A 27,383-nucleotide genomic window follows, 5' to 3' on the forward strand; every position below is an offset into this window, starting at 1 on the left:
TGGTTTTTCGAGACAGGGTTTCTCTGTGGCTTTGGAGCCTGTCCTGGAACTAGCTCTTGTAGACCAGGCTGGTCTCAAACTCACAGAGATCCACCTGCCTCTGCTGGGATTAAAGGCGTGTGCCACCATCACCCGGCTGGCCTGGTTTTTCTATAGCTATCTGTGCTCTCACAGTGGGGCCTGGACGCTACAGGTGGCAGGCTTCAGACAGGACAGGGTCTGACTTAGCTTTCATCTCCAGGAGGAGATGGAGGCAGAAGTGTCTGGGGAAGAACGTGGGCGTATCCTCCTGTCCCTATGCTACAGCTCCCAGCGTGGTGGCCTGCTGGTGGGCGTGCTGCGCTGTGCCCACCTGGCCCCCATGGATGCCAATGGCTACTCGGATCCCTTTGTCCGCCTGTGAGTAGAAACAGACAGGTGGGCATAGAGAATGAGAGAAAACCTTTGGTTTCTGCAGGGGCACACCTGACAAGCCCATCTCTCCTTCTAGTTTCCTGCATCCAGGTTCTGGGAAGAGATCCAAATACAAGACCAGTGTTCGGAGAAAGACCCTGAACCCTGAGTTCAATGAGGTGGGTCACAGCTGGGAGAACCCAGTAAGTGTGTTCATGGTTTAGCAAACCAGGCCCTGCTTGAGCCCGTTTCTAAAGTGGCAAAGAACTCACCTCTTTCCTGTCCCTTTCCCTACAGGAATTCTTTTACGCAGGTCATCGGGAGGAGTTGGCCCAGAAGACACTGCTGGTGTCGGTGTGGGACTACGACCTGGGCACAGCTGATGACTTCATTGGTGAGCAGCAACACAGGGTGCTGAGGGGGGCGTGTCTCACGAGCCTCTGCTGGCTACTGACCCATCCCTTGGCAGGTGGGGTACAGCTGAGTAACAGAGCCAGTGGGGAACGCCTTCGCCACTGGCATGAGTGTCTGAGCCATAGTGACCGCCGGCTGGAACTGTGGCACCTGCTGGACAGTGTGCCCCCGCAACTTGGTGACTAGCCAGCACAGACCCCTGCTTGCAGCCTGTTCAAGGGCCAAGATGTTGCTGCAGCTGGAAAGAGCTGTAGGTTGGCTCTACCTGCTGTGCCCATTCCTGTCTCCTTTCAGTCACCCTACCTCCAAACACAACGCAAAATAAACATCTGCTTCTGCTAGCCAGGTGTCTGGCCTTGCTCTAGGAACACCTGCCTCTTCTCTGCCTGCCTCACAGGGCAGACCAGGCCCATACTCTCCTGTCTCTTAGCATTTAGAGCAGTGGTTCTCAACCTTCCTAACGGTGCAACCCTTCAATATAGTTCCTTATGTTCTCGTAACCCCCAACTTCTAACTGTAACTTTGCTACTGTTATGAGTCATAATGGAAATATCTAATATGTGACCCCCAATAGGGCACTGTCTTATTAGAGGCTGCAATGGGCCAGGTTCATGACTGGGCACACAGCTCAGTGGCAGCATGCTCAGCCAGCATGTCCTCAGGCCTGGGATGGATCCCCTGTGTCAAGCCCAGCCTTCACCTCCCTGTCCCATCCTGCTTCTCTTGCCCAGTGAGGGAGCAAAGCGCCACAAGTGGGTGGGGGTGGAGGGTGAAAAGCACAGCCACAGACAAGCTGTGATCTGAGAGCGGGCAGCACTTGTTTATTGTCCAACTTCCCGCAGGGATGTGAAATTCGGAGGCCAGGGTACAGCTCAGGAGGCTGCCTGCCGGGCCGGGTGCTGCAGAGCAAACCGTTGCATTCGCTCCTCAAGCTCTGGCCGGAAGTGTCGGATCAGACCCTGGGAAAGAGAGAGGCACTGTATGAACCAGAATTCGAAATTCCCAAAGCTCTGGACTCCTAATGCCACCCACCACAGTGTGGCATAGCAGGGCAGTGTGTACCTGTACTGGCCAAGCGGCCCCATCACCCAGAGCACAAATGGTGTGGCCCTCTATCTGCTTGCTGATCTCCCAGAGGGAGTCAATCTCAGCTGGCCGGGCATCCCCCTTCACAAAGCGGGCCATCACTTTGTTCATCCAGTCAACACCTGCAACAGAGCAGCAAGAGGGGCCTGAGGCTCTCCTACTAGGGAGGGGGACAACACTCAAGGGGTGCAGGCCTCATGGCAGATTAAGAACAGCCCAGCAACCAAACCCCAGCCTTTCTGGGAAGCTCACCCTCACGGCAGGGGGTACACTGGCCACAGCTCTCATGCTTGTAGAACTCAATGAGACGAGCAATGGCTTTCACAATGTCTGTCTAGGAGACAAGAAGCAAAGCGCAGACACCTTAGCCTCTCACAAAACCCTTAACTTGGGTTCCAGTGTTCTGGCGCACTCTCCCACTGTACTGGGATCTCAGGCTGTAAGGATTGGTAGGGTAGGGAGTAATGCCCAGGCTGGCAGGAGGATTGTGGGGCATGGGGCTATTACCGAGCGATCCATGACAATCACGGCAGCTGTGCCCAGGCCTGTCTGTGCCTGCACCAGTGCATCAAAGTCCATAAGCACTGTCTCACACACAGATTTGGGGATCAGTGGAGTGGATGAGCCACCAGGAATCACAGCAAGGAGGTTGTCCCAGCCGCCGGTGACACCACCTGTGGCAATACCCAAAAGAATTACCATGGGTAAGCCTGGCACACCCGCCTAGGCTTCAGACAGGACCAATGTCAGCCCTGAACCCAGTCCCGCTCCTGAGTTTCCCCCTGTGCCACCCCCTAGCACCTTGCCCCTCCTGGCTGGTCCTCAGGCTTACCAGCATGCTTCTCAATCAGCTCCTTCAGTGGCACAGACATCTCCTCCTCCACAGTGCAGGGGTGGTTGACATGGCCAGAGATGTTGAACAGTTTGGTACCTGAGTTGCGTTCTCGGCCAAAGCCAGCAAACCAGGTGCCCCCACGACGGCAGATGGTGGGGGACACAGCCACTGTCTCCACATTGGCCACAGTTGTGGGGCATCCAAATACCCCTTCAAGAAAATAAAAAGAGATCAGTGACTGGTGGCTTCCCAGGAAAGGGAACAATTTTGTGTGGTTTTTTTTTTTTTTTTTTTTTTTGTTTTTTTAGACCGGGTTTCTTTTTGGTTTTTGGGCCTGTTCTGGGACCAGGTTTTTTTGACCCGGCTGGTCCCGCCCCCCCCGAGCCCCCCCCCCCCCCCCCCCCCCCCCCCCCCCCAGTGCTGGGATTAAAGGCGTGTGCCACCACCGCCCGGCTAGGACAGAACTCTTAAACCTCTCCTTTGTCTCTTACTTCCCACCCACCACAGTGAATCCTGAGGCAGGAGGGCTGGGGCGCACTTCACTGAAGGCCCCTAGGAGATTCTGGTGCCCTTTGACTTGAAGACAGCACCCCTTTCTTGCTTTCTTGCCTGGGTAAAAGCTCCAGAACCAATGTCAATGTCCTCACACAGTGGAGTATGAATCAGTGCAGGGTGGGACCCTCCGTGCAGGGTGGGACCCTCCCACACCCCTCTCCACATGTGTATGGGGGGGATCCTCACCGCACCCCTCTCCACGTGTGTATGGGCAGGGTGGGACCCTCACCACATCCCTCCCCACGCGTGTATGGGGGGTGGGACTCTTACCGCAACCCTTCCACATGTGTATGGGCAGGGTGGGATCCTCACCACACCCCTCTCCACGTGTGTATGGGCAGGGTGGGACCTTCACCGCAACCCCTCCACGTGTGTATGGGCAGGGTGGGATCCTCACCGCAACCCCTCCACGTGTGTATGGGCAGGGTGGGATCCTCACTGCACCCCTCTCCATGTGTGTATATGGGGGGGAGGTGCCCATCCAGCTTCAGGCTGGAACCTGAGGCTGAGGGACATTGAGTGGCAGCAGGAGGCAGGGCTAGCTAATCTGAGTGCACCACACTCGGAGAAAAGCACTCCTCCAGCCATGGGTTTGGGTCCTGCCTGTTTGTCCCCAGCAACACCAGACTCTAAAGAGGCTTGGCTATTCCTTCCCAGGGTGGGCTGAGGGGATCTGGCCAGGTGAATTTCTGTGGGTCATTTAGCACAGGCCACTAGTCAAAGGGTGCCCTCAGCTAAGGAAGTGCGGGCTTCCAAGCCCCATCCCTGGGTGGTGACTAGGTTTCCCTCAGGACAGAAGGGGAAGCATGGAGGAGGTGCCTGGCAAGGCTGGAGAGGGACCAGTGGGTAGAGTGGATGCACAGCCTGCCTCAGTATACCCAAACAGAGATGACAGATGATGATCAGGTGAGGGCGTGACCCCTGCTATGCTAAGGCCAGAACATCCCAGGCAGAGCTGATTATTCACTGAAGTCAGGGAAACCGAGGCAGTCGAGACTGGCAGGAAGATCTGAGTATCTGACTACCCAGTCTGGAGCTCTTCCTGCCTCTCTTGTGTCTGCTCGTCCCTGGTCCCATTCAATACTAGCAGGCTGGGGTCTTCGGCTGTGAGGGAGGGCATCACCTCGCACTTAGCCCTCATCTGCCACCTCTCCTGCTGCCTCCCCTTTCAGCTCTTCCGTCTAGCCGGATCCTGGCCCCTGTGGACACCAGGCTGTCCTCAAGATGGCACTCCACCCCCACCCGCACTGGGGCCCATTGATCAGGAATAGCTGGGGGGCTCTCAGCTGGAGAAGGGAGAGAGGACCAGGAGAGGAGAGGGGGAGCTTTGCAACGTCACAGCCTCCCCACCTGCCCCCTTCCACATGTGCCTGCCCCTGAAGCTAAACCCAGCCAGTAGCCCAGCTCCAGACACTACAGTCAGAGGTGGTTTGGAGACCCCCCCCACCCTGGACATCCTAGAGCCAGACTTTATGAACATCCTGACCAAGTGCCATCTCAGGAGGAAAAGTCTTGGCCAGGGACGTGGACAGAGGACAACTGAGGAGGGAAGGACAGTGCTGAGAACTGAGGACTGGTGCACGCTCCAGAGTGAGTTCTGTTGCTGAGCATATAGGACAACCCAGCGTTGCTGGCTACTCCTCCTGGGCGAGGCTGCAGCCCCGCCTGAGCTGAGATCCTGCTGTCTGCATGGCAGGTAGGTATACTTCAGGCAGTAGAGGTGGCCACATAAGTGGATGGGGTTCAGGGGCTTGGACAACTGGATGGGAGGCTCCCTAAGCTACAACCGCAGATCCTGCCGATCTTCCCCCCAAAGCCTCCATTCCCTGCTGCGGTCCCAGGATCTTATGACCCCTTCATGGGCCAGGGACAGTCAGGGTTGCTGCAAAGCCCCATCCAGACATGCTCTGTAAACAGTGGCACTGCCCACCTGGTGTGTTAGACACCTCCAGCCACCTGTCTTTCTCATTGTTTATAATTGTCCCTGCGTGCGATTTCCTGCACGGTAGGGTGGGGCAGCCTTGGGACTTGTGCGAGTTCAAGGACAACTTTTGTGGTTCTCTTTCCAGCCTGGTAGGTTCTAGAAATGAAGCTCAGGTTGTCTGGCTTTCATGGCAACCATTTTACCTGCTGAGCCAGCTCACCAGCCCTCCCCTTCTCTTCATCTCTCTCCGTCCAGCAGCCCCTTTCTCAGGCTGACCTGGTGGTGCTGCTGGGAATGGAGACCTGGCCACCAAGGATTCTGTGGACCCTCCTGTCCTCAGTCCCTTACTGGAATGTTGTTCTTCACCGATTTCTGTTTCCGCATTGAGCAGGGGTATCATGTAGCTGAGGCTGACCTTAAATTCAATATGTAGCTTAGGGTAACTTCAGCTTCCAGGCGCTGGGTGTACAGGTGTACACTACCACATCTGGCTCAAAATAACCTTCTTTAAAACCCAGTGCTGGGCATTGAAAACAAGTACATGCCAGGCAAGGGCTCAACTGCCGAGCTATATCCCCAACAAAACCTTTAAACTGCAGCAAGGGTATATCATGTAAAACTTACCATGTTAGCCAGGCGGTGGTGGCGCACACCTTTAATCCCAGCACTTGGGAAGCAGAGGCAGGTGGATCTCTATGAGTTCGAGACCAGCCTGGTCTACAAGAGTTAGTTCCAGGACAGGCTCCAAAACCACAGAGAAACCCTGTCTTGAAAAAAAAAAATTAAAACTTACTGTGTTAACCATGGTTAAGCTTACAGCGTCGGGCATTAGGATACCCTTGGCTGTGTGCCCCTCATCAGTCTGCTTTCAGCGTCTTAGAAAGCTGAAACTCTCATCCCCACGGAACATTCCTTCTCCTGGGCCCTGGCAACCCCACTGAACTCTCTGTGTTTCTGTAACTTTTTACCTTCTGTGAACAGAATTTATACGGTTTGACCCAGTGCTTCTGGTTTATCTCACTGAGAGAATGTTCACACACAGTCTCAGAAAGTCCTTTCCTTTGAGGGCTAATTACTATAATTATTATTGTAATCGTGAGCTACATTTTGTTTATCTGCTCATCTGTCAGTGGACACTCGATTGCTTCTGCCTTTTGGCTCTTGTAAGCAGTGCCGTCCCCAGGCGGGTGTGGCGACATCTTTATGTAGGTTCCTTTGGTGATTCCACGTTTAGTTTTGTAAGAAGGCTTTGATTTCCTCAAAGGCTACACCATTTTAAAATCCCACCCACCTTAGGATTCCAGTTTCTCCATAATTCCACCCACACTGGTTAAGTTTTGCCTTCTTTTCTTGTCCTAGCAGCCATCTTGACGGCTGGACCTCGATCTCACTGAGAACAGTGCTACTGTTTTCTTTGTGATTTTTGAATCGGAGTCCTATTTTATTTGCTTGTTATTTTTATTTTTTCTTCCCTTTTCTTTTCTTTGTTTTGTTTCAAGACAGGGTTTCATATGCCAGGCTGGCCTCAAACTCACTACATAACTGAGAAGAGCCTTGAACTTCCGATCCTCCTGCCTCTACCTTCAAGTCCTAGCATTACAGGCAGTGTTTTTAACATGGCGCTGGGGATCAAACCTAGCATTCTGTGGACACTAGAAAAGCAATCTACCAACTGAGCTGTGTCCCCTGTCTAGTGTCAGTATTTTATGTTAATATTTATTTTGTAAGTGTGCCCGCTAGTTGTCAACTTCACACAAACTGGAGTCATTTTGGTAGAAGGAATTCACCCGAGGAATTGCTTGCATCAAACTGGCCTGTGGGCATGTCTATAGGGTAAAGATTAATGTGGAGGATGCAGCCCACTGGGGTAGTGCCTCCTCAGGTAAAGCAAGCTGAGCCAGAGGGTGGTGGCGCACACCTTCAGTCCCAGCAGAGAGGCAGGTGGGTCTCTGAGCTCAAGGTCAGCCTGGTCTACAGAGCGAGTTCCCCTGCCTGGACAGCTAGGCAGAGAAACCCTGTCTTGAGAAACAAAACAACAATAAACAAACAAACAAAAAAAGAAAGTAACGCCACGAGGAGAAAGCCAGTGAGCAATTCTTCCATGGCTTCAGTTCCTAGCGCCAAGCTCCTGCTTGAGTTCCTGCCCTGGCTTCCCTCAGTGATGGACTGAGAGTTCTAAGCCACATAAACCCTTCCTCCCCAAGCTGCTTCCAGTCCTGCTGTCTATGACGTCAACAGACAGTGAACTAGCAGTAAGCACCAGTGGAAGTCAGAGGAGAAGCAAGTCAGTTTCCTCTTTACCATGTGAGTCCTGGGAACTGAACTCAGCTGCTCAGGCGAGTTAGCTCCTTCACCCGCAGAGCCACCTCACCGCCCATGTGTATTGTTTTTAGTCCTAATGCCGTGAGCTGTATGATTAAACATGGCTGACTCGGTAAATTTTGCCTTAGGTATACCCTAGCTACAATTTAAAGGTTTTGCCGGGGCATAGGAAAGTCTAAGGAAGATAGGTTAGGTAATTTGGATGAACTGGATCCGCCTTCAGCCCCCTTCCCGTAAACAGCACTGGGGGGTGGGGGCTTCACGGAGCTTTGTGCTCCTGTGGCACACTTGCTCACTTTCCCGCCGTCTGTGCGTATGTCACCTATGAAGAGCCTCCACTGTCACTCTGCTCCCCATACCAATGTGTGTGTCTGCCCTAGGACAGGGAAACTGGGGATCTGGAGGTGGGACAACCTGTCCAGGGCCATGTAGCTCTTGTCTCTGCCCTCTAGGATCTTGCTGAGGGAAAGGCTTTAAATTAGAAACAGTGGCTGTAATCCTGGGACTTGAAAGGCTGAGGCAGGAGGATTACCTCTAGCTTATGGCTAGCCTTGGCTACCGAATACTACCATGCTTCAACAGTTCCATCCAGAGAGTCATGGTGACACAGGCTAGTAACTCCAGGCCCTGGGAAGTGGAGGCAAGAGGTTCCAAAGTTCACGGATATCTTCGGAGTTTGAGGCCAGCCTGGGCTAAAGTCTGGGGAGGGGGAGACAAACAAACAAAGTTCACTCTAACTGAATGCTTACGGGGTGATGCTTTCTGACAGCACTGGGAACAGAAGCCTGGCAGGCAGGGAGACCTCCCAGAGGAAGAGGCAGTGGCCACTCCCTGAAGGATGAGGCTGGATGGACAGTAAGCTGCCAAGGGCAGGACTCACAGATTCATCCTCTCTCCACAGTCTTCCTGTCTGCTGGCCTCGGGGTACTTGCTCCCCCAGAGCCCCAGCTGGGGATGTCATACCCATCAGGTTCGGAAGCCCAAGCCATGGTGGAGGCCACGGGGCAGGGCCCCAAGAACCCACGGGTGTCCAGTGTGATGGTCCAGCTGGAGATGAAGCCCCTGTGGGAAGAATTCAACCAGCTGGGCACGGAAATGATTGTCACCAAAGCTGGACGGTATGGGCATGGCCAGTGGGGGCTGGGCAGGGGGTGGGGCCACAGCGAGGCTGAGCTCCTCCCTCCCGCAGGAGGATGTTCCCCACCTTCCAGGTGAAGATCTTGGGCATGGACACCTTGGCTGACTATGCTCTGCTCATGGACTTCATCCCTCTGGATGACAAAAGATACAGGTCTGGGCCCCGGGGGACAGGGTGATGTGGAGCCCTTTTGAATTCCTGCCAGGGAAACCTAGCCCGGAGCAACAGCCTTTAGGCAGAAGGAAGCCTAGCACAGAGGGAATGGGCTAGCCTAGCACAGAGGGAGTGGGCTAGCCTGAGGCAGGCACAGGCATGCACACACATACAGAATTAATTAAAACATGGAGGATACTCACCAGGCAGACTGAGCATTCGGGGTCAGGATCATCCTCTTCACCATTGTCTTGGTCAGACTTGGCACCGACCAGGACAGGGACAGCCCCTGACCTCTCAATCCGCTCCCCCAGGTACGCCTTCCACAGCTCTGCCTGGCTGGTGGCGGGCAAGGCCGATCCTGCCACACCTGGCAGAGTGCACTTCCACCCTGACTCACCAGCCAAGGGCGCCCAGTGGATGCGTCAGATCGTGTCCTTTGACAAACTCAAGCTGACCAACAACCTGATGGACGACAATGGCCATGTGAGGCGCAAGCCACTAAAGCCATCTCGGGGAGGGACGACTGTGGCAGGGCGGCACTCGGATTGGGGGGAGCCTGGAGCTAGCAGGGCTGATGTGGTATTTGAACGGGTATCTGAAGGAAGAGAGGGAGGAAGGGAAGGTGCGAAAGGAAGCTGTTTGAAGCCTAGGAGACAGTCTGAGCACGGGTCCTGAGGCCAGACAATATGGAGTGAGTCAGGAGACTCCCAGTGGGGCTGAAGTGAAAAGACGCTAGGGGAAGTGGCGGGTAGGCTGTCACACGGGGCCAGGTGCCGAGTGAGAACCCTGGCTTCTCCTCCCTGTGGATGGGAGCTTTGGAGGATTTAGAGCGAGTTCATGTGTCTTGCCCAGCTTCTGTGTGGAGACGGGGCAGGACAGGATGGGGAGGCAGGGAGGCCAGCCAGCATGCAGCTGAAAGATGACCAGGGCTGGGTAGCACTATGGCAGGTTGGAGAGGTAGTTTGAAGGCAAAGAACAGGTGTGCCCAGGGAGGGCGGTGTACTAGCTCTGCTCCCGCCCTCCTACAGATCATTCTCAACTCCATGCACCGTTACCAGCCCCGCTTCCACGTGGTCTTCGTGGACCCACGCAAGGACAGCGCCCGCTATGCCCAGGAAAACTTCAAATCCTTTGTCTTCACAGAGACCCAGTTCACTGCGGTGACAGCCTATCAGAACCACCGGGTGGGTCACGCCAGAGCTCACGCGGACCAGCCCTCCTCTGAGGAGTGGAGGCTGAGGCTGGAGATTCCTCCTGCCCACTGGGCATCTGCCTGCATGGCGGCTCTGGAGGTCCTGGGCCAAGGGGGTCTGGGTGGGTGACTGGGAGTTCCCAAGGGACAAAATACCGAAGTGTGGGCTCTTCGGGGCCCAAATGGCTGGAGGCCAGCCGGTATCTAAACTTTCTCTCTGTAGATCACACAGCTGAAAATTGCCAGCAACCCCTTTGCGAAGTGTGGGCTCTTCGGGGCCCAAATGGCTGGAGGCCAGCCGGTATCTAAACTTTCTCTCTGTAGATCACACAGCTGAAAATTGCCAGCAACCCCTTTGCGAAGTGTGGGCTCTTCGGGGCCCAAATGGCTGGAGGCCAGCCGGTATCTAAACTTTCTCTCTGTAGATCACACAGCTGAAAATTGCCAGCAACCCCTTTGCCAAAGGCTTCAGAGAGAGCGACCTGGACTCATGGTACTGTCTCACACATGTCTTCTTGCTCTAAGCCCAGCCCTGACCCCAGGCAGCTTCTAAGGCCTTCACTCCTGACCTGTTTCACTGTTATGCCTTCTGGTTTGCCATGGGATCCCTATCTGACTCTGACCATAATATCTGGGGTGGGGCTCCCCTTGACCTCCTACCCCATCCTGCTTGTCCTATCTTCAGGCCTGTGTCCCCAAGGCCACTGCTCAGCATCACAGCCCGGAGTCGTAACAACTTTGGTCCCTGCCTCCTTAAGGGTTCGGCAGAACGAGAGAAAGGTGAGGACCCAGCCCAAACACGATGCCAAGCACACAGGTCTCCAGGAAGGGGCTTCACCGTGATCAGCAATATCCCACCCTCACCCCCACCTAGGCAGAAAGGTCCAAGGCAGGGACAAGGTATAGAGCACAGGAGGAATGCCTGTTGGCTTCCTGGAGGAGGTGGATCCCAAGCTGGGCATCGGAGATGGAAGCCCATCTTGGGACTGGGAGAGGGTTTTTGGATAGAGGAGAAGCTAAGGAAGAAAGTCCAAGCAGAGACGAGAACAAGAAGAAATACTGAAGCAGGTCAAGATGGGCGACTAGGGACAAGGCAGACAGGACAGGTCTCAGTATTAGGACTGGGCTTACAAGGGGAAATTTGTGAGCCACTTAAACCATTTCCTCCCTCAGAAGCCAGTAAAGCTTCAACTTCTGACTCCAGGACCCCTACCGAGCCGCACCATCAGCTGCTGCCTGCCCCAGAGGTCCTGCTGGCCCCTGCCACCTACAGGCCTTTCCCTTACCAGGACCTGTACCCTGGAGCCCCTGGCCACATTGGAATCCCAAGGGCTCAGCTGGCACCATACCCTTTCCCCAACATCGGCCCTGATGGAAATCAGGAAGACCCAACCCTTCCAGCCAAGCTGGGGCTCCTGTCCTCCTCTGCCTTGTGCTTGGAACCCAGCCAACACTCCCAGTGATGGCCAAGTGCTTTGGAAGCACTTTTACCCTGTGCCCCACCTCTCCCATCCTCCTCTTGTAAGACATCTTCTAAGGAAGCCCTGATGGTAGTGGTTCCTGCCTCAAAGTCAGTCTGGGCCTCCAATCTTGGAATCAGGACTCCTACTCAGAAGCCCTGAATCCTGACCCCCTGCCTCGAAGACGACTTCTCTAAAAAAAATCCTGTTTCAATTGTCCTTCCCCCACATTAAACTGCTTGACACCGGGAGTCAGAGCACTCTGTCCACAGGAAATCCCAGACAAGACGGTCCTATCACCTTTGTAGGTATCCAAAAGCTGGACCCAGGAGCACAGGGTGATGGGAACACTGATGACACCAGCAAGGCTGCACTTAACCTGGTGTGTCCCCTACTTTGTGCACCCATATAAGGACGTAACCGGCTCAGAGAGGCTTCTGCTCACAGTCACACAGCGAAGTACATCCGTCACCTGTTACTCCATTTAAAAGCTGTGCCCCAAGGCTGGTCCTGAAGGCTAGAGACCATAGAGGGGTGCTTAATATGACTGGTAGGGATCACACAGGCCAGGGTAGGGACGGGTGAGAGCCAATCAAGGCCGGAGGGTAAAGTCCAGGTGGATAGTGGCTGGATTCCTGCTCTACAGACACAGGTGGGATAAGGCTGGGGGAGGCGCGTATCCTTCATTCTTTTGTGGTGGGCGCCCCGGGGAACCGGAGGACTCCGACTTTGCTTAACCCGGAGCTCTTCCTGTGAGACCTTCTGGAAAGCACCGACACCTGCAGGAGCGTGAGACAAGGAGCCCAGCAGATCTTCACCAGCCAGACATCTCCCGAATCTGAACTCCCGAATCTGAAGTCAATTCAGGTCACCCAAGCGTTCCGGAAACACAAAGACCAAAACAACCCAGCTGCACTGATAGGGAAGTCACGCCCCCGGAAAGAAACTCAAGTCAGGGGGGCCACTTTTCCGGACACGCCTCCACGGGCTCTAGGCCAGGTCTTTCCCTAAGGTGGCGCTCTGGTCCCGGTACACAAAACAGGTTCTACCCTCCTCTAGCAAGCCCCTCCTCAGATGCCCCACCCCAATCACCTCCAATCACCTCTGCTGCCCAATAACAGCTGATCCCGCCTTCTCGCCCCTGTATGCCACGCCCCCGAAGGCCTACGAGGCCCCGCCCCAGCTGGCACTGCCCCGTCCGCCTCCGAAGCCCTCTGGAGCAGGCCCCGTCCGCGGGCCTCTGAAGCCTTGCTCCGGCAGTCCCGGACCGGCCGTCCCCGACCGATCCGATTCCCGACTCCACCCGAGGCCCCGCCCCAGCAGGCACACACGCTTCCGACCGGCCCTGAGTCTCCGCCCCTCAGTCCCCAGCAACGCCCCCTTCCGGGTCCCGCTTGGTTCCCGGCTCCGCGCGGGCCGGCGCCCTCCACGTCCCGGTCATCTGAGACATGCTGCCTGATTGCCTGTCCGCCGAGGGCGAGCAGCGCTGCCGGCAGCTGCTAGCTGGGACCACTGCCCGGCTACGCTCGCGGCCCGCGGCGGCCGCGGTGCTCGTGCCGCTGTGCCTGGTGCGCGGTGTCCCAGCGCTGCTCTACACGCTGCGCTCCAGCCGCCTGCGCGGGAGGCACAAGGGGCAAGTCAGGTACGCCGGCCGCCGGCGCACCTCCTGCGGCCCGTACAGCCCGCTGGATTTTTCCCTTCAAAAACTGGACTCTGCTCCTTACCGGGAACTGGAGGGAGGCCGTCCGGGGTTCCCCTTCTTTGGCTTCGCCCTCAGCAGAATTGAGAACACTGCAGGGTCATAGTCTGTATCACTGGGACACAACAGGCAGACTTGGGGTGTCGGAGCAGCAGGATAGTCTTGCCCTGCTGCCGACCTCATGCCCTAACCTGCATCTCCAGTGCCTCCCCTCACTCCCTAACTCTAATGATATAGGGAGGTAAACTGCCCCCTGAAGGCCTGTGGTTCCAAGACTCCCTTTACTCATTCAGTTTCCCAGGCGGTAAGTGTGACCCCGACGACCAAGATGTAATACATACGGCCCTTCGGGAGACTCAAGAGGAGCTGGGTCTAGAAGTGCCCAAGGAGCACGTGTGGGGTGTCTTGCAGCCTGTGTATGACCCGGTGAGCCACCTCATCCTGTCACGCTGTGTACCCCAAGTGATGGGTGAGCCTGCCCTGCTCAGGGTCCAAGGAAGGCATGCAGGGTAGGCTGCGTTGCTCTGGGCTTGAATGGCAAGTGGGTGATTTCAGGGTAGTACCGGTGAGGGCAGAAGGTTAAAACTCTTCGAACTTGTAATCAGGCAGCATTGCTAGAAGCCAAGGAAAAGGACTGGAGGTCTGGGCCATGACTACCCAAGGCCTCTGAATGGCAGAGCGGGTCTGCCTCTGAGGTTTGCTTCTCCTGACTGCTCACCCTCCTCCTACCCCAGGCAAAGGCAACTGTAGTCCCCGTGCTTGCCAACGTGGGCCCATTGGATCTGCAGAGCCTCAGGCCCAACCCTGAAGAGGTGAATGGGGGGTACTGGGGAGTTGGAATGTCCTACCGGGGGATTCAGAGGCAGTCCTCTGTCCACCCTCTCCTTGTCTCCTGCCCACAGGTGGATGAAGTGTTTGAGCTGTCTCTGGCCCACTTGCTGCAGACACAGAACCAGGGGTATACCCACTTCTGCCAGGGCGGCCACTTCCGCTACACAATGCCTGTCTTCTTGAATGGACCATACCGTGTCTGGGGCCTCACAGCTATCATCACTGAGTTCACCCTGAAGTTGCTGGCCCCTGACATCTACCAGCCCTACCTAGTTGTCCCTGAGCTGCCTAGGAATTGAGGCCTGGCCTTTAAGTGCCTCTGCCTTCGTTTGACCAGGCTACTCCAGAGCTGATTAAAAGTCTTTGACAACTCTCCCTCAGCATCTCTGTGTGGAACATGAAAAAGCAGGGCATGGTGGCACAGCCTTGGAATTCCAGCACTGGGGACCAGTTAGGTGGATCTCTTGGGGCTGCTGGCCAGCCCGGATAGGCTACTTGGTGAGAACCAGACCAAATAAAAAACCCTGTTTCAAAAAAACCAAGATGGGGCTAGTGAGATGGCTGGGTGGGTAAAGGCACAACCATTGTCTGACTTGGGGACCCACGTGGTGGAAGGAGAGAACCAACTCCTGCAAGTTGTCCTCTGACCTCCACATGCATGCTCACATATGTGTATGGATAGAGATACACAGAATACATTTTTAAACATGGAAGAAGAAAAGTATGTGGTTTACCCTTGTAATGCCTGCACAGTGGAGGCAGAAACTGGCAGATGGAGAAGTCAAGGTCCCCTTGCACTTGGGTTACATATTGAGACTTTGTCCCAGAAACCAATAAATTGTTGGGTAGCAGAAGGGGAAGGGATGCTGGAGCTACTGTCAATGAGATCCCCTGCCAGGAACACCTCAAAGAAGTGACCAATTGCCAGGGCAGAGGCCGGTCTAAGTAGAAGGTACTGCCTGGGCGGTGGAAGAGAAGAAATTGTGGAGATGAAGTGATAGGCCAGTCCACACAGAGGGCCACCGTAAGGTCAAGGGGCAGACATGGTAGGGAGACAAAGGGGCATGACTGCTTTGACTGTATCCCAGCCAGGGGACAGGGCTGGAATGTGGCGTGATCTTCAGTTGGTTTCCTCAAGGGAACCAGAATGCAGGGCCTTCCCAGCTACAGTACCCACTTCTTCCACAGAAGCCTCCCCATTCCTGCACACTTCCACACCCTTTGTCCCCCTTCTCACCTGTTTCCTCTCCCGCCTACCCCCAACACCCCCTTTGTCACCTCTAGCCCTGCAGGCTTCTTACCCAGCAGCAGGACCACATGACGGTGGCAAAAATAGCTCCATCTGACAGAGTGTGAATGGAGGGGCATGGCAGGAGACGGCTGGGCAGCCAGCGCTAGGGAAGGGCCCTTGGGCAGTGTGGGCACCTGATCCCCTCTCCTGCTTAGTCACACACTTGCTCAGATGGGTCACTTTAGTCTCGGGTTCTGTTGCCCTAGGCATACACCAGAGCCAGCAGCAGCAGAGCAGAGACACAGCTGTCAGAGGTAAGGCCCCCAAAGGGCTGACTCCAGCCTTGACCTCCAGGTAGAGCTCCTAACCCTTCCCTTCAGTCTGTCCTAGGGTAACCTTGCTGATGTTTCTTTATTCCATCTTGGTGGCTAGGTGTGTGCCCAGTGTCTCTGGTAGGTGAGAGCTTTCTCTTGAGTCTCTATGTCTGAGCCACCATGGCGTGTGCAGGGCCAGCTGGTGGGCGGCAGCGGGTGAGCATGCAGGAACACATGGCCATTGACGTGAGCCCCGGCCCCATACAGCCCATCCGCCTCATTTCTGACTACTTCCCACACTTCTACCCCTTCCTGGAGCCGGTGCTGCGTGCACCAGGCTCACAGACTATGCTGGCCCCGGCCATCCACTCTGCATCCCAGCTGCAACCCAACCCAGAGCCAGAAGGAGACTCGGACGACAGCAGTGAGTAGGGGAAACAATGAGGGGATGCTCCCTAGGACCAGATCGGGTGTTTCTAGCACCATGGCAGAGGCCAGGCAAGTGGCACTGTGCCATGTGGGATAGGTGGGTGCAGGATTAGGGTGACCATGCCTGCCACTTGCCACCTTAGCTGCCCTGGGTACCCTGGAGTTCACACTTCTCTTTGATGCGGACAACAGCACCCTGCACTGCACAGCCCATCGTGCCAAGGTGAGGATGAAGGCAGCGGTTCTGGGATGGGACAAGCCACAGGCCTCTGCATTCATTTTCTGTTTCCAGGGCCTCAAGCCCCTAGCCTCGGGCTCTGTGGACACCTATGTCAAAGCCAACTTGCTGCCAGGGGCCATTAAGGTAAGGGTAAGATCTAGGCCCCTTAGATGGCAGGGCCAGCTTAGGTACCCATGGATCCTGCTTCACCACTACTCTAAGAACTAAGTCTCAGTTGCAAGGATTCAAGAGTCAAGGCAGGAGGCCAGGAGGATGCCTGACCTCCCTGCCTGGCTCCAGGCCAGCCAGCTTCGGACACGCACTGTTCGAGGCACCAGGGGACCTGTCTGGGAGGAGACACTCACCTATCATGGCTTTACTTACCAGGATGCTGGACGCAAGACCCTGAGGTGAGGACCCAGATCAGACTACCAGTAGGGAGGCAGGGGGTGGGGATCGTATGACCAGGAGTGACCTGGTCGGCCACTAGGTTATGTGTGTGTGAAGACTCACGACTGCGGCGACGACGCGCACCCCCCTTAGGGGAGCTACGAGTGCCCCTGAGGAAGCTAGTGCCAAACCAAGCCAGGAGCTTTGACATTTGTCTGGAGAAGCGGAGGCTGGTGAGTGGAGTTGGGGCTCAGGTTGGGACCACAGAGCCAAATTCTATGTAATGAAAATGGGGTAAGGGACCTGGACAATATCTACTGAAGTGACCAAGGGTTTTGCTTTTTCAGACCAAGAGGCCCAAGAGTCTGGACACAGCCCGTGGGATGTCTCTATATGAAGAGGTAGGTAGGGGAACTCGACCGAGCAGGAGACAGACAGGCCCAGGCGGCCCAGGCTGGGATCAGAGGCTTGGAGGAATTTGATTCCATCTCTCTCATAAGTTCTCTGAGTCCTTCAGAACTGGCTAGGCAGAGTGATGATGACTCTTTTGCTAGGGTAGCCTGGAGATGAGGAACCCTCGGAAGGACCTGCAGAGTTCTCAGAAGATAGGCAGGCAGAGAACCAGCAATCTAGAGGCAGAGCCTGAAAGGTGGTATTTGTGACCAGAGGTGGGAGGACTGGCTAGGGTGGAACAAGCTCGTCTGCCACTAGTGTCCGCTCTGGGGATACCTCTGGGTGTTCCTGTCAGGAGGTAGTGACGGTAACCCCACAGCCTGGTAGGAAGGGCATCTACAAGGCTGGAGGCAGGCCTTCCAGCTGCTCCCGTCAAAAGAGTAGGTGCCCTGCCCACTAGTGGAGGCCCAGCTTCTGCAGCGGCTGATTAGCTAACCCCAAGCCTTTGAGTCCCATACAGTGGACATCACTAAGAACCCCCAAACAGTCTGCCGATCCCAGAGCCCATGTGCAGTTGTGCCCTGGCACATGGAAGCGGAGGCCATACACTCCTGCACTACCGAGCACTGCCAATGATAAAAGTTTAGATGTCTGCCATCAACTCTACCTCAAAGATGGGAAAGAAGGCTTGATTACCCAGGCCGTCATCCTAGCTGGGGGGCTCCAATGTCTAAAGAATGTGGCAAAGGACATTCATAACATGGTCAGCCAGGCAGTGGTTGTGGAGGTGGGCTTAAGAGGTAAGAGACCTGTCTCTCTCTGGTGAGAGTCTCCCAGAGCTATTTCCATTGCAAGGGAACAAGCCACTTAGAAAGCTCCTGGTTTTGACACGTCACATGCATGGCTGTGACAATCATCACTTCTCCTACTGACAGAGAGGTGAGCAGCAAGCCCCTGCCTTTCTTGGGCTTTGGAGGATACAGATCTCTGAGTGCCACTGTAAGGTCTCTTCTGGGAACGGGGGAAATGGCTGTCTAAGGAAACAAACTTGATGGCCTGGTTTTTTTTTTTTTTTTTTTTTTTTTGGTTTTTCGAGACAGGGTTTCTCTGTGGCTTTGGAGCCTGTCCTGGAACTAGCTCTTGTAGACCAGGCTGGTCTCAAACTCACAGAGATCCACCTGCCTCTGCTGGGATTAAAGGCGTGTGCCACCATCACCCGGCTGGCCTGGTTTTTCTATAGCTATCTGTGCTCTCACAGTGGGGCCTGGACGCTACAGGTGGCAGGCTTCAGACAGGACAGGGTCTGACTTAGCTTTCATCTCCAGGAGGAGATGGAGGCAGAAGTGTCTGGGGAAGAACGTGGGCGTATCCTCCTGTCCCTATGCTACAGCTCCCAGCGTGGTGGCCTGCTGGTGGGCGTGCTGCGCTGTGCCCACCTGGCCCCCATGGATGCCAATGGCTACTCGGATCCCTTTGTCCGCCTGTGAGTAGAAACAGACAGGTGGGCATAGAGAATGAGAGAAAACCTTTGGTTTCTGCAGGGGCACACCTGACAAGCCCATCTCTCCTTCTAGTTTCCTGCATCCAGGTTCTGGGAAGAGATCCAAATACAAGACCAGTGTTCGGAGAAAGACCCTGAACCCTGAGTTCAATGAGGTGGGTCACAGCTGGGAGAACCCAGTAAGTGTGTTCATGGTTTAGCAAACCAGGCCCTGCTTGAGCCCGTTTCTAAAGTGGCAAAGAACTCACCTCTTTCCTGTCCCTTTCCCTACAGGAATTCTTTTACGCAGGTCATCGGGAGGAGTTGGCCCAGAAGACACTGCTGGTGTCGGTGTGGGACTACGACCTGGGCACAGCTGATGACTTCATTGGTGAGCAGCAACACAGGGTGCTGAGGGGGGCGTGTCTCACGAGCCTCTGCTGGCTACTGACCCATCCCTTGGCAGGTGGGGTACAGCTGAGTAACAGAGCCAGTGGGGAACGCCTTCGCCACTGGCATGAGTGTCTGAGCCATAGTGACCGCCGGCTGGAACTGTGGCACCTGCTGGACAGTGTGCCCCCGCAACTTGGTGACTAGCCAGCACAGACCCCTGCTTGCAGCCTGTTCAAGGGCCAAGATGTTGCTGCAGCTGGAAAGAGCTGTAGGTTGGCTCTACCTGCTGTGCCCATTCCTGTCTCCTTTCAGTCACCCTACCTCCAAACACAACGCAAAATAAACATCTGCTTCTGCTAGCCAGGTGTCTGGCCTTGCTCTAGGAACACCTGCCTCTTCTCTGCCTGCCTCACAGGGCAGACCAGGCCCATACTCTCCTGTCTCTTAGCATTTAGAGCAGTGGTTCTCAACCTTCCTAACGGTGCAACCCTTCAATATAGTTCCTTATGTTCTCGTAACCCCCAACTTCTAACTGTAACTTTGCTACTGTTATGAGTCATAATGGAAATATCTAATATGTGACCCCCAATAGGGCACTGTCTTATTAGAGGCTGCAATGGGCCAGGTTCATGACTGGGCACACAGCTCAGTGGCAGCATGCTCAGCCAGCATGTCCTCAGGCCTGGGATGGATCCCCTGTGTCAAGCCCAGCCTTCACCTCCCTGTCCCATCCTGCTTCTCTTGCCCAGTGAGGGAGCAAAGCGCCACAAGTGGGTGGGGGTGGAGGGTGAAAAGCACAGCCACAGACAAGCTGTGATCTGAGAGCGGGCAGCACTTGTTTATTGTCCAACTTCCCGCAGGGATGTGAAATTCGGAGGCCAGGGTACAGCTCAGGAGGCTGCCTGCCGGGCCGGGTGCTGCAGAGCAAACCGTTGCATTCGCTCCTCAAGCTCTGGCCGGAAGTGTCGGATCAGACCCTGGGAAAGAGAGAGGCACTGTATGAACCAGAATTCGAAATTCCCAAAGCTCTGGACTCCTAATGCCACCCACCACAGTGTGGCATAGCAGGGCAGTGTGTACCTGTACTGGCCAAGCGGCCCCATCACCCAGAGCACAAATGGTGTGGCCCTCTATCTGCTTGCTGATCTCCCAGAGGGAGTCAATCTCAGCTGGCCGGGCATCCCCCTTCACAAAGCGGGCCATCACTTTGTTCATCCAGTCAACACCTGCAACAGAGCAGCAAGAGGGGCCTGAGGCTCTCCTACTAGGGAGGGGGACAACACTCAAGGGGTGCAGGCCTCATGGCAGATTAAGAACAGCCCAGCAACCAAACCCCAGCCTTTCTGGGAAGCTCACCCTCACGGCAGGGGGTACACTGGCCACAGCTCTCATGCTTGTAGAACTCAATGAGACGAGCAATGGCTTTCACAATGTCTGTCTAGGAGACAAGAAGCAAAGCGCAGACACCTTAGCCTCTCACAAAACCCTTAACTTGGGTTCCAGTGTTCTGGCGCACTCTCCCACTGTACTGGGATCTCAGGCTGTAAGGATTGGTAGGGTAGGGAGTAATGCCCAGGCTGGCAGGAGGATTGTGGGGCATGGGGCTATTACCGAGCGATCCATGACAATCACGGCAGCTGTGCCCAGGCCTGTCTGTGCCTGCACCAGTGCATCAAAGTCCATAAGCACTGTCTCACACACAGATTTGGGGATCAGTGGAGTGGATGAGCCACCAGGAATCACAGCAAGGAGGTTGTCCCAGCCGCCGGTGACACCACCTGTGGCAATACCCAAAAGAATTACCATGGGTAAGCCTGGCACACCCGCCTAGGCTTCAGACAGGACCAATGTCAGCCCTGAACCCAGTCCCGCTCCTGAGTTTCCCCCTGTGCCACCCCCTAGCACCTTGCCCCTCCTGGCTGGTCCTCAGGCTTACCAGCATGCTTCTCAATCAGCTCCTTCAGTGGCACAGACATCTCCTCCTCCACAGTGCAGGGGTGGTTGACATGGCCAGAGATGTTGAACAGTTTGGTACCTGAGTTGCGTTCTCGGCCAAAGCCAGCAAACCAGGTGCCCCCACGACGGCAGATGGTGGGGGACACAGCCACTGTCTCCACATTGGCCACAGTTGTGGGGCATCCAAATACCCCTTCAAGAAAATAAAAAGAGATCAGTGACTGGTGGCTTCCCAGGAAAGGGAACAATTTTGTGTGGTTTTTTTTTTTTTTTTTTTTCCCAAGACAGGGTTTCTTTGTGCAGCCTCAGCTGTCCTGGAACTTGCTCTGTAGACCAGGTTGGCCTTGAACTCAGAGATCCCCACCTGCCTCTGTGTGTGCCACCACTGCCTGGCTGGGAACATGTTTCTTGCAGTGGGATGTTTCCTGCCCTGGTCTTGTGGCAGTTCCTACTCTTGCCCACACTGCTCTCCAGTCCAGGGGAGCTCATCTGCTCACCACCACACTCCTACCTCCTACAGCCGGTACTGTGAGACGCAGTCCACAGCTAGCAGGGGACATGGGTGTCTGATGGTGGCACTGGTGGAGCCTGTGTTACTGATACCTTCTTCTATCAATCCATCCTCCCCTCCAAAGGGCACAGAGAAATATTGTAAGAACCACCCAAGGGGCCCCTGGTCAGATCCAGGATCTTACAAGGTCTTACCCACGTCTGCTGGGAAGGGTGGCTTCAGGCGTGGCTTTCCCTGCTTGCCCTCAATGGACTCAATGAGTGCTGTCTCCTCTCCACAGATGTAGGCCCCAGCCCCGCGCACCACAAACACATCAAAATCATAGTCAGAGCCACAGGCATTCTTGCCAATCAGACCTGCTTCATAGGCCTCTCGGATAGCTACCTGTGGGACAAAGTGTGAGTTCCCCAGCCCCACCACACTCCAAGAGTCAGCCTCTAATCCAGAAGCCATGGAACCCTTAAAGACTTCCTAAATCAACCTTTGGAACACAAAGGAAGACGTCTGGGGCCATGTCCTGTTGCTGATGTAAGCAGAAATGGATACCCCAGACCAGGCTGGACCAGAGACTAGTGCTACCATCTAAGAACGGCTGTGCCAGGAAAGGAAGCACGAGAGGGATGCATGCACTGCCGGCCTATGCCCATGTGCTCACCTGCAGATTGGAGGCCTCGTTGTAGAACTCCCCTCGGATGTAGATGTAGGCAGCGCGGGCGCCCATGGCTCGGCCTCCCACCAGGCAGCCCTCTACCAGCTTATGAGGGTCATGGCGCATGATCTCTCGGTCCTTACAGGTTCCTGGCTCCCCCTCATCAGCATTCACCACCAGGTACTTGGGCCTGTGGGGTCCTGAACATCAGTCAGGCTACAGACATACCAGGACCCAGCACTCAACCAAACTCCATTCCTTCTATACCCAGAGAAGCCTCAAAAAAGCTGATCCTCTCTGCCCCAGCCCAGGTTCTTTGCCTCACTCCAATGACAGCCCAGTCCATCTTTGGCCAGGTATGTCCACAAGAAAAGTCTATGCTCTCCCTGTGCCTTTCCTTCCGAGTCAGCTCCTGGTCATAACAACTCTTCTCCAAACTCCATCACAGCCCAGAGACCAACAGGAGGTAGAACAGCTGACTTAAAAAAAAAAAAAAAAAAAAAAGCCGGGCCGTGGTGTCGCACCCCTTTAATCCCAGCACTCGGGAGGCAGGAGCAGGTGGATCTCTGTGAGTTCGAGGCCAACCTGGTCTACAAGAGCTAGTTCTAGGACAGGAACCAAAGACATGCACCACCAATGACTGGCTATCCCAGTACTCTTGAGGTAGAGGCAGTCTGGTCTACAAGGCAGGTGCCAGGATAGCCAGGGCTATACAGGAAAACCCTGTCTGGATAGCCCATGGCTCACTGCTATGATTTGCACTCTAAGTGTCAATGGAAGCTGCAGGTCAAAAGCTGAACCAGCATTATCTTTCTAATTCCCACATATCATACTCAGGCATGAAAAAAGAAACTTCAGATTTGAAAGGACCAGATTCCGCAAAGCTCAACAATTACCAATAAGGCCTGCCTGAATCAAAATCTTGTATGGATTGTAGACTCTTGCGTCCCTTCTGAGGAAATCCAGAGATCTCTTAAGTTCTGCCTAACTGCTTATAGTCTGCTAAGTCCCCCAGAATCACTCCCAGAGTCCAGTGCTCCAGAAGCCCCCAGTCTGTCCTACAACCACATCTCAGGGTACTCCCCACAAACCTGCCATCTGAGGGCTTATTCATGAAGCTCCACTTGAGGCCAGTGGGAAAGCCGGCACCACCACGGCCCCGTAAGCCAGATGTCTTGATCTCACCCAAGATCCAGTCAGGCCCTTTCAGCAGGATCTCTTTTGTCTTGTACCAGTCACCCCGACTCTGGGCCCCTTTCAACCTGGAAAGAGTAGGAAAGAATGTAAGGGAGAGGCCCTTCGAAGGGACCCAGCTGTCCAAGGGCACTGTCTCACCTCCAGTCATGGCGACCATACAGATTGGTGAAGATCCGGTCTTCATCCTTCAGCGAGCCAAATGAGGTTTTCTTGGGTGCTGTCTGGAGAGACAGAAGGTCAGGAGGCAGCCCAGCAGAGCTCTGTGGCCATGAAGGGTTGGGCAGACGCTTCAGCTTCTTGGACCACAGAGGGGAAGGAGGCTTCAGACTCTTCCAATGATGACAGGTAGCTGTAACGCTACCCATTTCAGTGCTTCCTGCTTAGAAGTTACCGGGCTAAACATTCCACACCTCACCTCAACTCACCCAGGTAACAAGCCTGAGGTAGGAATCCTTTCCTCCATTTTACAAAGGAGGAATCAGAGGCCCTGAGCAAAAGGAACTTAGGGACAGTCATAAAGCTAAAAGCAGATGGCCCCTGCTGAGTCCATGTCATGCTTCAACTATGGCATCAACACTGCTTCAAGTCCAGCATGTATTTGTCTGGAGGGGTCTGACATCCCTGCTAGGGAAGCAAACTGTGTTCACTGGGGATAGGACACAAAAGGGATGTGGGGCCTACCTGGGATAAAGTGGAGCTGTATGGGCTGGAATGGGTCATGACAGTAGAAAGTGGCCAGACTTCCAGTCTCGCCTCCTTAAAAGTACTTCTCAGGTGTTGTGGTGGATGCCTGTGGTCCTAAGAGGACCCCGGGACGCTGATAGGAGCATCATTACTAGTTCAAATACAGCTTGGACTATAAAGTGAGCCCCTATCTCATAAACGCAAACAAAAACCACAAAAGTGCTTCCTGGCCACTACAGGAAGCAGAACACTGGCGGGGGATGAGGAGATATCCATCCTCTCCAACGCTGTTTTCTGCATTTGAAAATGGGGAATGACCCCGATACCCGGCAAGGCTGCGAGAAAGAAATAACAGACCTTGATGCCTCAAACCCTGCAAACCCTCACGCTAGGACGAGGTTGCTAAATAAAGGAAGCTGGACCGGAGAGCCCTGGGTCGGGACCGTTCGTTTTTATCCAGGCTGAGCTGCAGCCCGAAGAGAAGGAGCGCGCCGCGCGGACACCCCAGGCCTGAACCAGGAAGGGCCTCACCGTGCCGCTGCTGAAACGCACAGATACCCGCACGGGAAGCGACCCGCCGAGAAGCTGCCGTGCCGCTAGCATCGTGGGACCCAGGCGGGTCACCTCCCGCTGTCACCTTCACAGCTCCCGGCGCGGGACAGGCGCGAGAGAAACGCACAGGTGGGGGCGCACAGGAAGTGCGTCACACGCCTCTCAACCAGCGGCGCGTTCACGCGCCGTCCCCGCGCCTTCATGCTCTGCCATTGGCCCCCACCTACCAAGAGGGCGTAGACACGAGGGCCGTAAATTTACTCTCGTGCTGGGCCTTCTGGGAGATGTAGTCCAGCTGCCCCAGCCCCTCCTTCCTTGGAGACCAATTTCCTTTCCCAAGTAAACAAGGCTCCGGTGTCGCCCTCTGCTGGATCCCGAGTATTCCACTTCCTAGTGGACACCAGCTGTATGCACGGATGGACGCTGGGGAGAGAATCAGTGGTGCTGGAGTCGGACCGACCTGATCTGGTCTAATTATGCTTACCCAGTCGAACGCTATTGGACTAAGCGCTCCCTCTGGACATCCGTCTGCCCAGGGAAGTGCTTATTGACCACAGAACCGGGTGACACACTCACACCCAAGGCTGACCCCGCTTCTTTGCCTTGATCTTCTCGATGCCCGTGTGTCTGCAGGCCTTCACTGGGTGTCACATGCTCCAACAGATGCTGCACGGCTTGCCCTTCCCTTTCCAGGGGATCTACCCTCCGGTGCTCTGGCTCTCCACACTGCAGCCTGATGCCTCCTGTCTTCAGAATCCAACCCCAGATCGGCACTTAAGGATTCCACCATCCCTTCAGCATGGCCCAAGCCCCTGTTGTCTCTTCCAAGACCCTTTTCTGGGCCTCGCCGGGCATTAGAGCATGAGTGTTGCTATCTCCTTCCCCTTATTTTCTCTGTCCTTTTCAGTTCCAGAAAGTATTGGGCACTTGATCAACCAATGCTTGTTTTACTCAGCCTTTTGGGACCTTGCTCTGGTTCCAGTGTGACTTTTAAAGAATAAAACCAAAAATGCTTCATTTGTTTTTCTTTTAAGAATGGGTCTTATTTAACCCTGGCAGGCCTGGAATTTACTTTGTGGAGTAGCCTGGCTTTGAGCCCGCTGTGATCCTCTGACTTCCTAATGCTGGTTATCCAAGAATGCCCCAGATATAAGAGTTTCCCTCTTACTGGACAGGGTCTCACTCTACAGTTCTAGCTGGGCTGGCACTCGCTGTGTAGGGTCAGACTAACCTTGAGCTCACTGAAATCCTCTGCCACCAGAACTGGATTTCTTTTTGGCTTTTTTCCCTGTTTAAGTCTCCCATTCTGGGCAGGAAGGACCTGCTGTGCCCTCATCCTTTCTCTTTAGAAATGTACTTGAGGCCGGTGGTGGTGACATGTGCCTTTAAAATCTCAGCACTTGGGTAACAGTGGTAGGCAGATCTTTGAGTTCAACACCAGCCTGGTCAGTCAAAGCTATACAGAGAAACCCTGTCTTGGAAAACCAAAAAGAAGAAGAGGAGGAGGAGGAGAAGGAGGAGGAGGAGGAGGAGGAAGAAGAAGAAGAGGAGGAAAGGAAGGAAGCTGAGCCAGCCAGCAAGTACTGTTGTAGTGTTCCACCTCCATGGCTTTTGCATCCATCTTTCCTGCCTCCAGCATCCTACCTCCTGTTCCTGTCCTTTCTTCTAAGCTCAGTGATAAACTGCTTTTTTTTTTTTTTTTAAGGCAGGGTTTCCTCTGTAGTTTTGAAGCCCATCCAGGCTGGGAAATTCAGAGATCTGCTCGTCTCGTGTCACCAACACCCCACCCCAAACTGTTTTTGGTTATGGTGTTTATCACTGAAATAGACAGGAAACTAGGAAATGGCCCGAGATAACTCCATGGGGGTGAAAATGAGGTTCTGAAGGATTTCCTCCTTGACTGGTAGAGCTGGACTCCAGTCCAAGCTTTCCTTCCCACAATGCTCTGCACTCAGCAGCCCCACATCCTGCCTGAAGTTTCACAGCCTAGTAGGGCTGTCTAGGTCCCTTCTGGGTAGAGAAGAAAAGCCTGAGTAGAGGTAGGGATCACACAGCTAATCCAGTACTCAGACCTAACTCTGCTGATCCTCTGGGGACAGGAGGAGGAGGAGCAGGATGGAGCCAGAGGATTCCCCAATCCCTCTTTCTCACGCCACAAAGAGACAAGAGACGATGGTGATGGGAGTGGTGGAAATAGAACATGAAGGGCAGGTCCCATGCTCATCTACTGCCAGGCTCAGCATGAAGTGCTTGCCATGTGTTATTCATTCCCTAATCCCCCACAGCCAAAGTCTAACCGATGAACCTGATTGCAGAAGCAGACAGTGTAGCTAGGATGCCAAGTGGTCCACTCAGCAAGGTACAGCTGCCAGTGTCCTTGCTTGCTCAGCTCCTCAAGTAAAGAAGGTCTGAGGCAGAGGCAGGAGGATTACTGCACATTCAAAACTATCCTTGTGCATGTAGTGAATTCCAGACCAATCAGGGATACATAGCGAGACCCTGTTTCAAAAACAGGTTTTTTTGTTTTGTTTTGTTTTGGAAGCAGCTGGAGATGTCCTTTAGCTTACTTACCATGCTCAAGGCCCAGCCTTTTGCAAGCCCACATCTGTAATTCCAACTCTTGGCAGACTAAGGCAAGAGGATTACCATGAGTCTGAGGCCAAGTCAGGCTAGAAAAATAAAAGTCTTTTTCAAGGTCCACTGTAGTATCATCTCCTAAGCAAGCTCATCTGGGTGCTCGCTCCTTCTCAGCCTGTTCCGCCTGTGTTGTTACCTGTGTTTCTGGCTTCTGTCTGCACACCAGGAGGCCTGAGGGAAGCTGCTGTCCCACATGCTTCACGCCCACTACGCTTGCCTTACACCCCTGCCACCTGGAAATTTCCACGTTCCCTAACGACCCCCCACCATTCTCTATAAGTGTGGAGCCAGCAGAAATGTATGAGCGCCAGGTCCGTTTGTCTCCCACTGACTCAGGACTAA

At 54.6% G+C, this 27,383-nt stretch overlaps 5 protein-coding genes across 22 annotated transcripts; 4 read left to right on the forward strand and 1 right to left on the reverse strand.

Annotated features, from left to right (window-relative positions):
* LOC126498286 (double C2-like domain-containing protein gamma) lies at positions 1-1,786 on the forward strand. Of its 3 annotated transcripts, XM_050136761.1 has the most exons (5): positions 7-399; positions 491-596; positions 691-787; positions 863-1,057; positions 1,650-1,785. In XM_050136761.1, exons 1-4 carry the CDS (start codon positions 248-250, stop codon positions 991-993), a joined length of 486 nt encoding a protein of 161 aa, XP_049992718.1. In that variant the 5' UTR covers positions 7-247; the 3' UTR covers positions 994-1,057; positions 1,650-1,785. The 3 variants fall into 3 exon arrangements, with proteins under 3 accessions (XP_049992719.1, XP_049992718.1, XP_049992720.1); XM_050136762.1 differs by lacking the exon at positions 863-1,057 and having other exon boundaries at positions 1-399; positions 1,650-1,786; XM_050136763.1 differs by lacking the exon at positions 863-1,057 and having other exon boundaries at positions 8-399; positions 491-572; positions 1,650-1,786.
* On the reverse strand, positions 1,607-24,561 carry Ndufv1 (NADH:ubiquinone oxidoreductase core subunit V1). 4 transcript variants are annotated; one of them, XM_050136741.1, is made up of 10 exons: positions 24,384-24,561; positions 23,307-23,389; positions 23,063-23,233; positions 21,978-22,161; positions 21,517-21,706; positions 2,726-2,938; positions 2,401-2,567; positions 2,146-2,227; positions 1,870-2,015; positions 1,607-1,766 (listed from the first exon to the last, which is right to left on the reverse strand). In XM_050136741.1, exons 1-10 carry the CDS (start codon positions 24,453-24,455, stop codon positions 1,680-1,682), a joined length of 1,395 nt encoding a protein of 464 aa, XP_049992698.1. In that variant the 5' UTR covers positions 24,456-24,561; the 3' UTR covers positions 1,607-1,679. The 4 variants fall into 4 exon arrangements, with proteins under 4 accessions (XP_049992698.1, XP_049992699.1, XP_049992700.1 ...); XM_050136742.1 differs by lacking the exon at positions 2,726-2,938 and adding an exon at positions 20,792-21,004 and having other exon boundaries at positions 24,384-24,560; XM_050136743.1 differs by lacking the exons at positions 2,401-2,567; positions 2,726-2,938 and adding exons at positions 20,467-20,633; positions 20,792-21,004 and having other exon boundaries at positions 24,384-24,560.
* Tbx10 (T-box transcription factor 10) lies at positions 8,426-12,551 on the forward strand. Of its 3 annotated transcripts, none has more exons than XM_050136757.1 (7): positions 8,426-8,647; positions 8,719-8,820; positions 9,135-9,306; positions 9,852-10,115; positions 10,441-10,508; positions 10,701-10,795; positions 11,192-12,551. In XM_050136757.1, the coding sequence occupies exons 1-7, from the start codon at positions 8,484-8,486 to the stop codon at positions 11,476-11,478; spliced, it is 1,152 nt and encodes a 383-aa protein (XP_049992714.1). In that variant the 5' UTR covers positions 8,426-8,483; the 3' UTR covers positions 11,479-12,551. The 3 variants fall into 3 exon arrangements, with proteins under 3 accessions (XP_049992714.1, XP_049992713.1, XP_049992715.1); XM_050136756.1 differs by having other exon boundaries at positions 8,434-8,647; positions 11,189-12,327; XM_050136758.1 differs by having other exon boundaries at positions 8,446-8,647; positions 9,852-10,007; positions 11,189-12,314.
* Nudt8 (nudix hydrolase 8) lies at positions 12,726-14,380 on the forward strand. The gene is made up of 4 exons (XM_050136760.1): positions 12,726-13,117; positions 13,468-13,600; positions 13,909-13,986; positions 14,077-14,380. The coding sequence occupies exons 1-4, from the start codon at positions 12,924-12,926 to the stop codon at positions 14,302-14,304; spliced, it is 633 nt and encodes a 210-aa protein (XP_049992717.1). The 5' UTR covers positions 12,726-12,923; the 3' UTR covers positions 14,305-14,380.
* Positions 14,404-19,852, forward strand: LOC126498280 (double C2-like domain-containing protein gamma). 11 transcript variants are annotated; one of them, XM_050136745.1, is made up of 12 exons: positions 14,404-14,503; positions 15,503-15,550; positions 15,669-15,974; positions 16,123-16,343; positions 16,500-16,609; positions 16,690-16,822; positions 16,937-16,990; positions 18,308-18,465; positions 18,557-18,662; positions 18,757-18,853; positions 18,929-19,123; positions 19,716-19,851. In XM_050136745.1, the coding sequence occupies exons 3-11, from the start codon at positions 15,731-15,733 to the stop codon at positions 19,057-19,059; spliced, it is 1,254 nt and encodes a 417-aa protein (XP_049992702.1). In that variant the 5' UTR covers positions 14,404-14,503; positions 15,503-15,550; positions 15,669-15,730; the 3' UTR covers positions 19,060-19,123; positions 19,716-19,851. The 11 variants fall into 11 exon arrangements, with proteins under 11 accessions (XP_049992702.1, XP_049992704.1, XP_049992706.1 ...); XM_050136747.1 differs by lacking the exon at positions 14,404-14,503 and having other exon boundaries at positions 15,544-15,974; positions 16,123-16,202; positions 16,272-16,343; XM_050136749.1 differs by lacking the exon at positions 14,404-14,503 and having other exon boundaries at positions 15,544-15,974; positions 16,123-16,202; positions 16,272-16,343; positions 18,557-18,638.
* Positions 24,562-27,383: the final 2,822 nt, after the last annotated feature.

This window comes from Alexandromys fortis, unplaced genomic scaffold (assembly GCF_014885135.2).
Source record: "Alexandromys fortis isolate MF-2015 unplaced genomic scaffold, M_Fortis_MF-2015_v1.1 scaffold_3, whole genome shotgun sequence".
Taxonomy (NCBI): domain Eukaryota; kingdom Metazoa; phylum Chordata; class Mammalia; order Rodentia; family Cricetidae; genus Alexandromys; species Alexandromys fortis.

Coding starts and splice junctions, on each gene's coding strand:
- Tbx10 (XM_050136756.1), top strand. CDS start 8,484: ATGTCATACCCATCAGGTTCGGAAGCCCAAGCCATGGTGGAGGCCACG. Junction 10,116..10,440: donor CCTGCATGGCGGCTCTGGAG/GTCCTGGGCCAA, acceptor TTCTCTCTGTAG/ATCACACAGCTGAAAATTGC. Junction 10,796..11,188: donor TTCGGCAGAACGAGAGAAAG/GTGAGGACCCAG, acceptor TTCCTCCCTCAG/AAGCCAGTAAAGCTTCAACT.
- LOC126498280 (XM_050136745.1), top strand. CDS start 15,731: ATGGCGTGTGCAGGGCCAGCTGGTGGGCGGCAGCGGGTGAGCATGCAG. Junction 16,344..16,499: donor TGCTGCCAGGGGCCATTAAG/GTAAGGGTAAGA, acceptor GCCTGGCTCCAG/GCCAGCCAGCTTCGGACACG. Junction 18,854..18,928: donor CACAGCTGATGACTTCATTG/GTGAGCAGCAAC, acceptor ATCCCTTGGCAG/GTGGGGTACAGCTGAGTAAC.
- Ndufv1 (XM_050136741.1), bottom strand. CDS start 24,455: ATGCTAGCGGCACGGCAGCTTCTCGGCGGGTCGCTTCCCGTGCGGGTA. Junction 23,390..24,383: donor TGCGTTTCAGCAGCGGCACG/GTGAGGCCCTTC, acceptor CTGTCTCTCCAG/ACAGCACCCAAGAAAACCTC. Junction 1,767..1,869: donor GGGCCGCTTGGCCAGTACAG/GTACACACTGCC, acceptor TCTCTTTCCCAG/GGTCTGATCCGACACTTCCG.
- LOC126498286 (XM_050136761.1), top strand. CDS start 248: ATGGAGGCAGAAGTGTCTGGGGAAGAACGTGGGCGTATCCTCCTGTCC. Junction 400..490: donor TCGGATCCCTTTGTCCGCCT/GTGAGTAGAAAC, acceptor CTCTCCTTCTAG/TTTCCTGCATCCAGGTTCTG. Junction 597..690: donor GTCACAGCTGGGAGAACCCA/GTAAGTGTGTTC, acceptor CTTTCCCTACAG/GAATTCTTTTACGCAGGTCA.
- Nudt8 (XM_050136760.1), top strand. CDS start 12,924: ATGCTGCCTGATTGCCTGTCCGCCGAGGGCGAGCAGCGCTGCCGGCAG. Junction 13,118..13,467: donor AGGCACAAGGGGCAAGTCAG/GTACGCCGGCCG, acceptor TTACTCATTCAG/TTTCCCAGGCGGTAAGTGTG. Junction 13,601..13,908: donor TGCAGCCTGTGTATGACCCG/GTGAGCCACCTC, acceptor CTCCTACCCCAG/GCAAAGGCAACTGTAGTCCC.